Below are 13,695 nucleotides of genomic sequence, written 5' to 3'. Positions count from 1 at the left end.
CCATTGATTCCTGCAGGAATGAATGATGGAGGTTGGCAAAACAGATACATGGAATGTGTCTGTAATGGCTTTTATTTATTTATTTTTTAATTTTTTTTTTAACGTTTATTTATTTTTGAGACAGAGAGAGAGCATGAACGGGGGAGGGTCAGAGAGAGGGAGACACAGAATATGAAACAGGCTCCAGGCTCTGAGCTGTCAGCACAGAGCCCGACGCGGGGCTTGAACTCATGGACCACGAGATCATGACCTGAGCCGAAGTCGGCCGCTTAACTGACCGAGCCACCTAGGCGCCCCTGTAATGCTTTTAAAACTGAATGTGGAAGTGAATAGTTTGGGGGATGTTTCTCAGATTGTTCTCAAATAAAAATGCATTACTTTGAAGGACAAAGTATCTCCAGGGTGATCAAGGCCTTTATAGTAAAAGTTTTTTTTAATGGAAGCTGTGAAGGATAACAGGTGAGACACAGATCAAAACCATAGTGGAAGAAAGAGTCACAATAACTTCATAAAAAATGATAGGAAGCAGTATACATTAAACTATTTGTGGTTTCAGGTATGTACAAAGTAATCATAGAGCAGGAATGATCTGTTCTTGAGGTGTTGACATGAGATCATATGCCTTCTAGAGATCTACAAGGTTTGGTTAGGTGGGATTAATGAATGGTGCATTATTTTCATCACATTCTGAGAGTTATCTGAGCATGGTTTGTTTTTTTTTTAAGTTTATTTATTTATTTTGAGATAGAGAGCACAAGTGGAGAAAGGGCAGAAAGAGAGAGAGAAATCTGGACATGGTTTAAGATTCAGGTTCTTTCTACTGATATCAGTCAGTTTCTTACCAATCTGTACATTTTTTCTTCTTTTTACGGACATGACTTTAAAACAGCTAATAAATGAGGGGTACCTGGGTGGCTCAGTCGGTTAAGTGTCTGACTTTGGCTCAGGTCACGATCTCGTGGTTTGTGAGTTCGAGCCCCGTGTCCGGTTCTGTGCTGACAGCTCAGAGCCTGGAGCCTGCTTCGGATTCTGTGTCTCCCTCTCTCTCTGCCCCTTCCCCACTCCTGCTCTGTCTCTCTCTCTCTCTCTCCTCAAAATAAATAAACTAAAATAAATAAATTATTTATTTTAAAATAAATAAATTAAATCAAAATAAATAAATTTAAAAAAATTTAATAAATAAAAATAAAAAAGTAAAAGATCTAATAAATGATAATGCTAGCAAACTGAGAAAAGTCATATTCTATGTGAACTAAAAATACCATGTCTCGATAGCTTTGGCAATTTAGTTTTCTAAGCATATGGTTTGATGTATTATAAAATGCAGAGTTAAAAAAGAAGAAAAAAACCAGAAAACCTGGGTCTTGATTGACCTCTCTTCAGACCGCTCAGTGACTGAGTGTTCCCAAAAGACTGGGTCACCTGAATGATGTTTCTAAGGAAAACACAGAATCAAATAACTAGTACTAGAAGCATACTTTGACAGTTTGTCTTTAGAATGTCTGCCTGTGTCTTGAGTGGAAAATATTTAAAACAAAATGAAAAACCCAAACTTCTTCTAGTCCTAAATCTTCCTCTTATGATGGCTTAAAAATTGTGATTTTTTTTCTGAATATATACAATGAAATATTCTGAATCTGAAAGTAATTAGATCTTTGAAATAAATTGTTTCATTTCCTATTGTAAGAAGCTAATTGCTCTTTAGCTTGTTGCCAGATGAACTGAACAGAGAAACATAAAACAAAATAAATACGATGTTAAATAACACTGTAAATAAATACATTATAGTACGCCTTTCTTTCAAAGCTATGGTATCTATTAATTTAATTACTTCCACAGCATTAAAATAAAGGCAGCCATAAATAAGGTGTTTTCATTAAGTTTAATTAGTGTCCCTAGAATGTGGATGATAAAGGCTATAGGATAGAGGCATGGCCTCTGTGAGATGGTGCTTTATGAGGAGACGTTCCCAAGATCCCACAAGTGAAGATTAACAGCAGCATAAGATATTGTTAAGAATTCATTTTTTTATTTCCTTATGTTTCATTAACTCTTGTTTGCTTTTCAAAGGAGGAAGAAGAGGGAAAAGACACTGAAGAAGACACTGTTGTGAATCCTGGTAGAGACAGTGCCACAAACCAAATAAGGAGAAAGGAACCCCGGATTCCTACGACAACAAACTACAATCATGTAGGGACTAAATACAATGAGGCCAAGACTAACCGATCCCCAACAAGAGGAAGTGAGTTCTCTGGGAAGGGTGATATCCCCAACACATCTTTAGATTCCACGTCCCAACCAGTCACTGGATTAGCCCCCCAAAAACATTTTTCTTTGACTTCACAGACTGTGACTAAAATGCCACCTCACACCCTGGAAGGCGCTTCAGCCTCTTTAAATGACAGCTCTAAAACGATTCTCAGATTTCTGCAGAAGAACTTGACTGGGACTGTGGCATCTTTAAATACAGTTTCTATAACAGAATCCCAAGAGGTGTCTACTGATATCAGTGAGGAAGAGAGTTTATTGACAAGCTTCAAGTTCGATACCGGAGCTGACGATTCTTCAGGCTCCAGTCCGGCAACTTCTGCTATGCCATTCATCTCTGAGAAAATATCCCATGGGTTTGTGTTTTCTTCAGAAAACCCAGAGACAATCACATATCGTGTCCTTCTACCAGAATCTACAAGAAATGCTTCAGAAGATTCAGCCTCGTCAGGTTCGGAAGAATCTCTAAAGGATCCTTCCATTGATGGAAATGTGTGGTTTGCTAGCACTCCAGATGTGATAACACAGCCCGATGTTGGATCAGGTAGAGAGAGCTTTCTCCAGACTAATTACGCCAAGATACACATTGATGAATCTGAGAAGACAGCTGAGTCCTCGTCTCCAGGCCCCCTGGTGTCACAGGGTCCCCCAGGCACAGATCTGGAGATGCCACCTTATTCTACCTTTGCCTACTTCCCGACTGAGGTAACGCCTCATGCTTTTACTCCATCCTCTGGACAACAGGACTCGGTCCCCACCGTCAACATGGTACACTCGCAGACAACTCAACCAGTATACAATGGTGAGACACCTCTTCAACCTTTCTACAGTAGTGAAGTCTTTCCTCTAGTCACCCCTTTGTTGCTTGACAATCAGATCCTCAACACTACCCCTGCTGCTTCAAGTAGTGATTCGGCCTTGCATGCTACGCCTGTATTTCCTGGTGTCGATGTGTCATTTGAATCCATCCTGTCTTCCTATGATGGTGCACCTTTGCTTCCATTTTCCTCTGCTTCCTTCAGTAGTGAATCGTTTCGCCATCTGTATACAGTTTCTCAAATCCTTCCACAAGTTACTTCAGCTGTTGAGAGTGATAAGCTGTCCCTGCATGCTTCTCTGCCAGTGGCTGGGGGTGATGTGCTGTTAGAGCCCAGCCTTGCTCAATATTCTGATGTGATGTTGCATCAGACCACTGCTCATGCTGCTTCAGAGACATTGGGATTTGGTGGTAGTGAATCTGGTGTCCTTTATAAAACGCATATGTTTTCTCAAGTTGAACCGCCCAGCAGCGATGTCGTGATGCATGCACCTTCTTCAGGGCCCGAACCTTCCTATGCCTTATCTAATAATGAGGGCTCCCAACACTTCTTCACTGTTCCTTACAGTTCCGCAGTACCTGTGCATGGTCCTGTTGGTGTATCGCATCAGGCTTCCTTATTTAGCAGCCCTAGCCACATTCCAGTGCCTGAGTCTTCGTTCATAACCCCAACCGCGTCATTGCTGCTGCCGCCTCGTGGCCTCTCTGGGGATGGGGAGTGGTCTGGAGCCTCCTCTGATAGTGAATTTCTTTTACCTGACACAGATGGTCTGACAGCCCTTAACATTTCTTCACCTGTTTCTGTAGCTGAATTTACATATACGGCATCTGTGTTTGGTGATGATAATAAGCCGCTTTCTAAAAGTGACATACTATATGGAAATGAGACTGAACTGCAGATTTCCTCATTCAGTGAGATGGTTTACCATTCTGAAAGCACAGTCATGCCTGGCCTGTATGATGAGATAAATAAGTCAAACGTATCTTTACAAGAATCCCCCGTTTCCTTTTCTAGCACAGAGGGCATACTTCCAGGGTCTCTTGCTCATCCCGCCACTGAGGTTTTTGATCAGGAGATTAGTCACGTGCCAGAGAATAACTTTTCAGTTCAGCCTACACGTGCTGTATCTCAAGCATTTGGTGACACCTCGCTTAAACCCGTGCGTAGGGCGAGCTCAGAGCCAGCCTCCTCTGACCCCGCTTCTAGTGAAATGTTACCTCCTTCAACTCAGCTCTTATTATATGAGCCCTCCGCTTCTTTTAATACTGAAATGTTGCTGCAACCTTCCTTTCAGGCTTCTGATGTTGACACATTGCTTAAAACTGCTCTTCCACCTGTGCCTAGTGATCCACTATTGGTTGAAACCCCCAAGGTTGAGCAGATTAGTTCTACGGTATTGCATCTCATGGCCTCAAATTCTGCCTCAAGGGAAAACATGCTGCACTCTACATCTGCACCAGTTGTTGATGTATCGCCTACTTCTAATGTGCATGCTGCTTCGCTTCAAGGGTTAACCATTTCTTACACGAGTGAGAAATACTCTGAACCAGTTATGCTTAAGAGCGAAAGTTCCCAGCAAGTGGTGCCTTCGTTGTACAGTAATGATGAGTTGTTCCAAACTACCAATTTGGAGGTTAGCCATGCCTTTCCCCCAAAAGGAAGGCATGCGTTTGCTACTCCTGTTGTATCAATCGATGTACCACCAAATACACTTACAGATAAGCCTTTATATTCTGATGAAGTTTTCACCTCCACCAAGGGGTCTCTCACTGATGAGGTATTTGCTGGTATTCCAGCAGTTTCTGACACACTTGTAACTGCTGATGGTTCTGTTCCTTTAGGAAATGCGTACGTTTCCATTACAGCTGTTTCTCCCAACAAAGATGGTTCTGTAACCACAACCAAGTTCCTGTTTCCTTCTGAAACAACTTCCGAGCTCATTCAGAGTGCCAGATCTGATGGTGATTTAGTGGGTGGTGGTGACGATGGTGATCTTGATGATTATGATGATGATTATGATGACAGAGATAGAGATGGCTTATCCATAAATAAGTGTATGGCATGCTCCTCCTATAGAGAATCAGAGGAAAAGGTAATGAATGATTCAGACACCCAAGACAACAATCTTGTGGATCAGACTAATCCAACCTCATATTCACTATCTGAAAACTCTAAAGAAGAAAATAAAGTCACAGGTGTAATATCAGACAGTCAGACCGATACGGACAGAAGTCCTGATAAATCACCACCAACAAATGTGCTACCCCCAAACCCCAGTGATGGAAGACAGGAAAATGACATTCAGACCGGTAATGCCCTGCTTCCTTTCACCCCAGAATCTGAAGCATGGGTACTTGTTGCAGGTGATGAAGAGAGTGGATCAGGGCAAGCTGTCTCAGATAACCTTAATGATAACGAGACTTCCACAGATTTCAGTTTTCCAGACGTTAACGAAAGAGATGTTGATGGGGTCCTGGAAGCAGCCGACTCAGAAATAACTCCTGGATCCCCACAGTCCTCAACCCCGACTGTGACTAGCAGGCACTCAGAAGTGTTCAACATTTCAGAGGCAGGTTAGTTATGGATCCAAGAGATAGACTGAGGTGTGGTGGTTTTCTTCCTCAAAAAATAGAAAAATCGTGAAAAGAGAAAGTTGGTAAAGTGGCACATTGTTTTATTTCTTAATCAAGACATTCAACAAATCCATTCACAGTTTTTAAAGTATGATTTTACTCATTATTTCAAATGAATATTTGACATGTTTTGGTTAGTGGGTGGATAAAATGGTTTTTATTGTCAACTTTTCATGTTCTGCGAGATGCCAGTTACATGTGGGAGCACTTAAGTGTGCGTAATGCGTTTTTAGTATACTGCTTTTTAAATGATAGATGGGAGTGTGTTGTTTTTAGATAGTTTTCATTTTTATATTCACTTATGTTCTAAAATAAGTTGTAAACTAATTTCATTGAATTATAAAATGAATTATTAAACTCCGATAGTAGTATGATACAAAACACCTCTCTGACCCACCCAGTGGAAAAGATATGGTAATTTGCACATCCACGTCAGCCTGGAACTTTAAACTTTAAAAAAAAAGTTCTCTTTCTGAGTTTTGAGAGTTAATGGTAAGATTTTCTTTAAAGAACGTTTTCATTTTTTAAAATTGCCTCTGTTTGATTACCTTAATGTTGCCTAAAGAGGGCAGTGTGAACTAACAAGATGCATTCTACTTTGTACTCGCGGTTATACAACCCTTTCTAAGAAGTTAAATAATGGTCATTAATATGCATAGTATGTATAGGTATTGTATGACAAGATGTAAAACACTAGACCATTTTCTGTAGAAATGCATTTCATTTGTTAATGTATTTTATGCAAATTAGTTTAGAAGCCAGATGTTTCTTAGAGCAATTACTTGCAACATATATAATACAGATGTTTGCTTTACATGCCAGTGGGGAGAAAAAGGGAAATTGAAAACCATTAAGCATATGAAATACTAGATAATTTCATGGAATTGATCATAAGAATTTTATAACTTGCTTTCATTAAATTTTAAGGCATTTTTTAAATTAACAACAAAAATATTTAAATCTTAATGTAATTAGTCAAAAGATAGATCAAGGTAGCATCTTGCAATCTTATTGCATAAAAGCAGATATTTATAAGCCAGATCATAGATACCAGTCTCATTAGCATATTTTTTTCTCTTTGTCATTTCCATCTCTTGAATTAGTTGTATTTTTCCTTCAGTGCAGCAGCAATTAAAAGTTTGTGCATTTTGATAGAAGTTTTTCTACATTCTGACTTGATACCTATTTAACATTGCATTCCAGTTTAAACACTTACACTCTGCTATGTGAGAATGAATAATGAATCCGTAGGTCACTATATTAATTAGTGTTGCCATATATATGAATTGTTATCTGGCTTCAATTATAGTACGTGGGTTTTTTTAAAAAATTTTTATTAGATTTAAAGACATATGAGGAGTTCATCCTTTTTATTTTATCTTACTAGACAGTGATATCGTCAGTATGTTCTTACTAAGTTATGCTATCAGGGAGAAACTATATATATTACAAAATGCCAAACCCAGAATTATTGACTGAAACTTAGCAATTTCTTTTCAATGTGCTAATTTGATTAATTATTAAGTGTATGTTCTCCCACTGATGAGGACAAAACAGTAGAAATATACCTTCCAATATCATCAGGTAACACAATTAATGGAGTGAGATCAAAGAAGATTAGGGGAAAATTCTTACCTGTTTTAAAAACTGCATCTGTAAAAAATCGTATGTACTCTGTCTTATAAAATAGTTGAATATGCCTCTTTATCAAATGCATACAGACTAATTTTGAAACTTATTATTTTATTATGTACTTCTAGAATGTAGAGTATTTTATAAGACATGTTCCCTAAAACAATAGAGGTAAGGCCAATATTAGTATCTGCAATTTGTGAATGCATAAACTGAGACCCAGAGATACTAAAGTACGTGATCAAGGTCACATAGGGAGTTGACACAAACTGACACTGCAAACGTGTTATTGGTGTCTGTCTCTTAGAGACTATGCTTTCATAATTGAGGACAATGAGATATATATAATGCTTAATTTGTAATACCAAAATTATACTGTTTTATTCTAAAAATGTATTTGAAAGTATTCATCTTATCTTTGTTTACCAATCAAGTAGATTCTTGTCTTATTTAGTAGTTCATATACACTACTGAACCATGTCAAAATAGATATTTTAGCCTCAACTAATGAATATAAAAATCAATACAACTAGCTCCTCATTATAGTATGTAAAAGAACCAGTTGATTGTCTGTACTTTCTTTTTTTATATAATTTTTTTAATTTGGGTATATTTTATTCCTTCTTTATTTTTTAAAATAATCTCTACACCCAACTTGGGGCTCAAACTCATGACCCTAAGATCAAAAGTTGCATACTCTACCAATAGTGCCACAATTTCATGTGGTACCTCATCTTGTATAAAATACCTAGATTTCATAATATGTAGTTAGCATGGATTTATCACTCTGACTCCTCAATGAAAGGGTTTATTTTAAAATCAGACCTCCCAGAGAACTTATGAGTAAAGTCTATATTACAAGATTATATGTGTGTGCATATATGTATACAATGTGTGATATATATGGTAATTTGTTATATATTTTATGTGTTATATATCGTACATATATATCACATGTATGATCAGACATATCTCATATATATGTATGCACATACATATACATAAATGAAAATGCATGTATCTACACACATACATACATATATACACCTATATACAAATTTCTATAAAGATTTGTGGTCATTGAAGACCTGTGTGATTATATAAGCACACTTTGTGTATAAATTAATGTACACTATTGGTCTCAAACTTTAATATGGATCAAAATCACCTGGAAGATTTGTTAAAACACAGGTTGTTGGGCCTTGTCCAGAGAATTTCTGATTCAGCAGATTTGTGATGGTTGGCATGGGGCGCAAAATTCGCATTTCTAACAAATTCCAGGTGATGCCAATGCCAGTATTCTGGGAATCACATTTCAAGAATGACTGACGTTGATAATGATATGAACCACTATTTGTAATTTCTAGGTACCAGGGGCTTTTCTAAGTGGATTATTTCATTGTTCAGCCACAAATTTTCCATTTAGATAATAATAGTTATAATAGAAAAAGTGTGAAGACAATTATGTATTAAAACAAGATGGTTTCCTAAATTTTATAAGGAAACTCAGTGCATTCACCATCAGATTATTTAGGCTTCGAGATGAGCCTTGTTGCAATGTGTAATGACCAGAGCAAATGAGTAACAGTAGAAACTAAAGCCTGGGCTTCTCTCACAAGAATATGAACTACAGCTCAGGGATCAATGGATTTACAATATTTCCACTTTTTATTCAGTTTTGTGATTTTTAGTCATCCCTTTGCATTCTACTCTTTTCAGGCAAATCATCCATAATTATAAGAAAAAGTGTCTAAGGAAATATGAGTATCATTTGTCAATTGATACATTTCTCATACGAGTGGGTTAAATTTTTGACCCTTTGTGTATCATCTTTCAGAAGGAAGCTACTGTTTTAAACCTTAAGTCCTCTGCCATTAGCTCTACCTCAGTGCTGTGTTCATGAATTTGTTACTCTCAAATTTATTTGTAAATCTTTAAATTAAATCAATTCCTTTTGTTCCCCTTATTGCTAAAGTAAGATAGTTGGTATAAAAGAACCTAGTATGCCAGCTATGTAGAAAGCAATGTAGACTCTCGTGGGGAACTGAAATGTTCTACTTAAAGAGCTCTTCCAGAACTTCTGCAGGCGGACGCAATGAGGGCTTTTACTTTGCAACAGTGTCAGTATGTCACCATGGCAGAGCAGTTCCGATGTGCCCTTATCGTGCTTCCCCCCTGCACACACCTCAGTGTAGAAGGGAAGCATTGTGACTGGCCACTGATACACTGAAGTTCTGAAACTCTTGTGAACAACTTGGAAGGTTAGCTCCAGTTGCAATGATTTTGAAAGTGCTAGAATAATAATGCACCCAACTGGTCACAGATACAGTCATTTTCCATCTTTTGAAATTAACCCAAGAACAGACCTTAAGCTTTTCCATAATTTACACTTGCATATTTGAAAAGAATTTCTTCAACCTATGTACTCCTTCAGTTCCCATGCAATATTATTTTTCTTTTCTTTTTTTTTTTAAGTTCATTTATCTATTTTGAGAGTGTGAGTGTGTGCAAGCAGGGGAGGGGCCGAGAGAGAGGGAGAGAGAGAATCCCAAGCAGGCTCCACATGATCAGTATGGTGCCCAGTGCGGGGCTCGAACTCACAAGATCAAAACCTGAGCTGAAACCAAGATCAGATGATTAACTGACTGAGCCACCCAGGCACCCCGTATTTTTTTTTTTTTTGATAGAGAAAAATAGTTGATAAGAAAGGCATTCAAAGTAACACTTCAAAAGCAACCTATATTAACAGTGTAAATAGTTTTCTGGGTGAATGGCTATCCTAATGTAAGAAGGTTTTCCTAAGATTCTCTCTTTATGAAATTATTAATTGCTCCTAGCTATTTATTTAATTGCAGGATTAGAAACCTTGTATTCAGATTAAGCTTGGAAACTCAAGATTATATATGGTACAGTAAGTAGCATTGTTTTTCCTGGCTATTTTATTTAAAAACTTATTTTAATACTTCTTTTATTTTCTTATTTTAATACTTCTATTTCCCTTTTAACAAGCTTTTCAAGGCAGTATTATGCTCACTTCCTGCCACAGCACCCGTCCCTAGGTGCTCATCTCTGTTGGGACATTCTAAGTTCTTCAGCCTTACTTTTTAAGCTTTGTTTTACTCAAATTGGCTTATAATCATAGACATTCTTTGTATCATAGATTTGAAATTTTAAAGGAAAATAACAACAATGAAGGTTGCAAATACTCAGTTGAAAAATGTTGTGCCTTTTCCTTAAGCTTAAATATCAACTCTCTCGATTTTCTCTGACTACAGAGGCCAGTAATAGTAGCCATGAATCTCGTATTGGTCTAGCTGAGGGGTTGGAATCCGAGAAGAAGGCAGTTATACCCCTCGTGATCGTGTCAGCCCTGACTTTTATCTGTCTAGTGGTTCTTGTGGGTATTCTCATCTACTGGAGGTAAGTTGAATGCTTGTTTTAGAAATGTATTTCATAGAGCTCAGATTTTGCCTGTGTTTTTTTTTTTTTGTTTTACCTGAAAGTTCTTCAAAGCATATTCACATTCTTTTTCCTTGAGAGCTACCATTAATTTATCCAGCTAACGATGAATTAGGTGAATTTGTAAATCCAAAGACATAATAATGTAATACTTGATTGTTTTTCATACACCAGTGAAACAATTAAAGGGTAAAATGGAGGAACCCTGGCTTAGTTAATATTTAATACAGTATTTTGACAGTTGTACTTTCATAGTAATCTAATTAACCTTCAAATGTTATCATAGCACTTAACATAAATCTAAGGTTCTCAGCTTAAATGCTCCAGCTGTTACAATTTCAAAAGTTATTATTTAGAAAAAACATAGTTTTTGCTATAGTAAAAACATGGTTTGTTTATAATTGTGGATTTTATACAAGATGCACATCAGCTGCATGCTAATAGCAAAAACCGATAGCCCCATACACAAGAGTAAAAATCAAGCAATTAAAATATTAATATAATTAGAAAATAAAGTTGACTATATTAAGATGCATAGAATTCTAAAGTTAATTATAGCTTGCCTTGAGGATAAGATATAGTTTTGCTGTCATCAATATCCTATTAAAACTTTTGTTTATTGATTTTAATGTTTATTTATTTTGAGAGAGAAAGAAAGAGAGAGAGTGCACATGTGCAAGCAGGGGAGGGACAGAGAGAGAGGGAGGGAGAGAATCCCAAGTAGACTCTGCACTATCAGTTCAGAGCCCGACACGGGCCCCATCTCAGGAACCGTGAGATCATGACCTGACCCAGAATCAAGAGTTGGACGCTTAACTGACTGAACCACCCAGGCACCCCAGTATCCTATTAAAACTTTTAAAGGACAAAGACGGTTGCACTCACCATAAGCTTCCCATCCCATGTAATTCAGAACACGCTGCAAATTAGGAAGTTTACTGGGGAAACAGTGTAAGTCAGTATAACTATTATAACTGTGTCTTGAAAAACAAAAACTTTACGATGATATAAGGAATCCTAGCTTTGTAATTTATTGCTTCGTTTTAAAAGAGAATTTTGTTCAGAAGATCTATAATTAATTCCTTTTTGTTTAGTAATGTCTCTCTGTAAGCTCATATGGCCACTCTTTATCTCTTTATGTGTTATCCTAAAATATATTCTCTCAGTTTATTCAAAAATATTTGCCATTTTTAAGGACTGTTTCTCATGTGCTTAGTACCACGTTGACCTCTATGGAAAATATCAAAAACGGATGAATGAATGAGAGTCACTATCCTTGAGAAATTCATGCTTATTGAGCATTTTCTATGAAAAATGTATAACCTACTATACACAAGTATACACACGACACCTGAAATCACTAATGTTAAGAGTGGTCAGGGAACAAAGAATCTTGATAGGCCAGGATGAGCAGAGTAAATGTAAAATGCTGGGCTTGCACTGGATAGGGTTCAGAAAGTGGAGATAAAGGAGACAGCTTTCCAGGCAGGAACACAGCAGGTGGAAAGAACAGGAAGCAGGAGTAAGCTGGGTATGTCTGAGACAGGCCTGGGGCAGGTAGTTGCATGTAGTTGGACACGGGTGGACTAAGGTAGAATGTTTTCATGATCAACTGTATTTCATATCCAACAACCTTTACAGAAAAGAGTAAACTGCAGTAAGAGAACAGATCATACTTTTGTTACCATATGTGAGTTGGTGGTCTATTTTGTCCATAACATGATGCAAACAAAGCTGCTTTCTCCACTGGTTCCTATAATTGCCAGTGACTCTTTCTACAGAAGATTCCATGCTCAGCAGAGTACCGTGAACACAGTACATGATTTATACATGTTTTTTCAACAAGAATTCATATTGCTTTTCTCCATACTCCCCACTCGGTTTGTTGGCCAAACTTTTTATCAACCTTGATGTGTTCAGATTACTGGCTTATATTTAATCTGATTTTCCCTGGCAAACCAATGTTTGAAGTTATTTGGAATTAGAGGTAAAATTTTTTTAAATAAGATGGAAAGTAAGCCCAAATTCTACTTCACAGTAAAGAGTGTTAGAATAAATTTCCAATAGAAATGTCAATCTTAAGACTGAAATAAGAATGAGAGTTTTGATCTTTGTTACTTAGTATTTCAGGTTTATTTTTTGTAGATTTGAAAGTGTCTTATTTAATATGATTTGTTATTTCATGGAAAATTAAAATCTGGAATGGTATTTATTTTCTATTAATAATGGATTATCTCATCTGTATTATGTGGAGAAAAAAGATAAAATTACTAGTTGAAAAATACTAATTTGACCTTCACCAACAAGATGTTTCTCTTTTCCTCACAAATAATACTTTATGTACCTTGAACACAGAGTGCATTAGCTTAAAAAATGAGCGCTCTGATGATTTTATGTATATATTTTATATCTATCTGTCAAACATTCTGATAAAATCTGTCACTCTTTTACTTACCCGTTTCAAAATTTAACACCTCTGTCCTCACATCCATTTGAAATTAATTCACTTCAAAATGTAACTTTTTAGATCAGGGATACACCAGCGGTATTAGTTGGTGCAACACAAGATGACTATATTAGTGCCTTCTTCGGGGTTTTTGTGAATATATTCAAATTTTGATGTAGACCCATTTGTAAACAATACGATTTCACTAGCCAGTATGGAAACATTTTAGACCTTTGTGGAAAGCACAGCCTGTGTGGAAAGGTTCAAAATAGAATGGCATACCAACAAAAGTCCTCATAATAACATGGTCCTTATGAGTTTTTCCAAGCTGATATATTTAAATGTTTTTCTAATCTAATTTCTTAGGATAAAAAATTACTGTAAAGTGGTATAATAAGTCTTTTTTTTTTTTTTTTTTTTTTTTTTTTTTTTTTTTTTT

At 36.7% G+C, this 13,695-nt stretch overlaps 1 protein-coding gene across 4 annotated transcripts in view; it reads left to right on the top strand.

Annotated features, from left to right (window-relative positions):
• PTPRZ1 (protein tyrosine phosphatase receptor type Z1) overlaps nucleotides 1-13,695 on the top strand; it is a 183,445-nt gene that overhangs the window by 132,010 nt on the left and 37,740 nt on the right. For 2 of the 4 annotated variants that reach the window (XM_040472130.1, XM_040472129.1), the window contains exons 12-13: nucleotides 2,071-3,070; nucleotides 10,627-10,771. In XM_040472130.1, the coding sequence (XP_040328064.1) occupies nucleotides 2,071-3,070; nucleotides 10,627-10,771 (1,145 nt within the window). Of the gene's footprint in view, nucleotides 1-2,070; nucleotides 5,660-10,626; nucleotides 10,772-13,695 lie in introns of all 4 variants that reach the window. The other 2 variants (XM_040472128.1, XM_040472127.1) reach the window with 1 other exon arrangement.

Source organism: Herpailurus yagouaroundi, unplaced genomic scaffold (genome assembly GCF_014898765.1).
Source record: "Herpailurus yagouaroundi ecotype Mexico unplaced genomic scaffold, PumYag 100, whole genome shotgun sequence".
NCBI lineage: Eukaryota > Metazoa > Chordata > Mammalia > Carnivora > Felidae > Herpailurus > Herpailurus yagouaroundi.
Note: the sequence above shows the minus strand (reverse complement) of the source record. Positions and strands in the feature narration are given on the sequence as shown.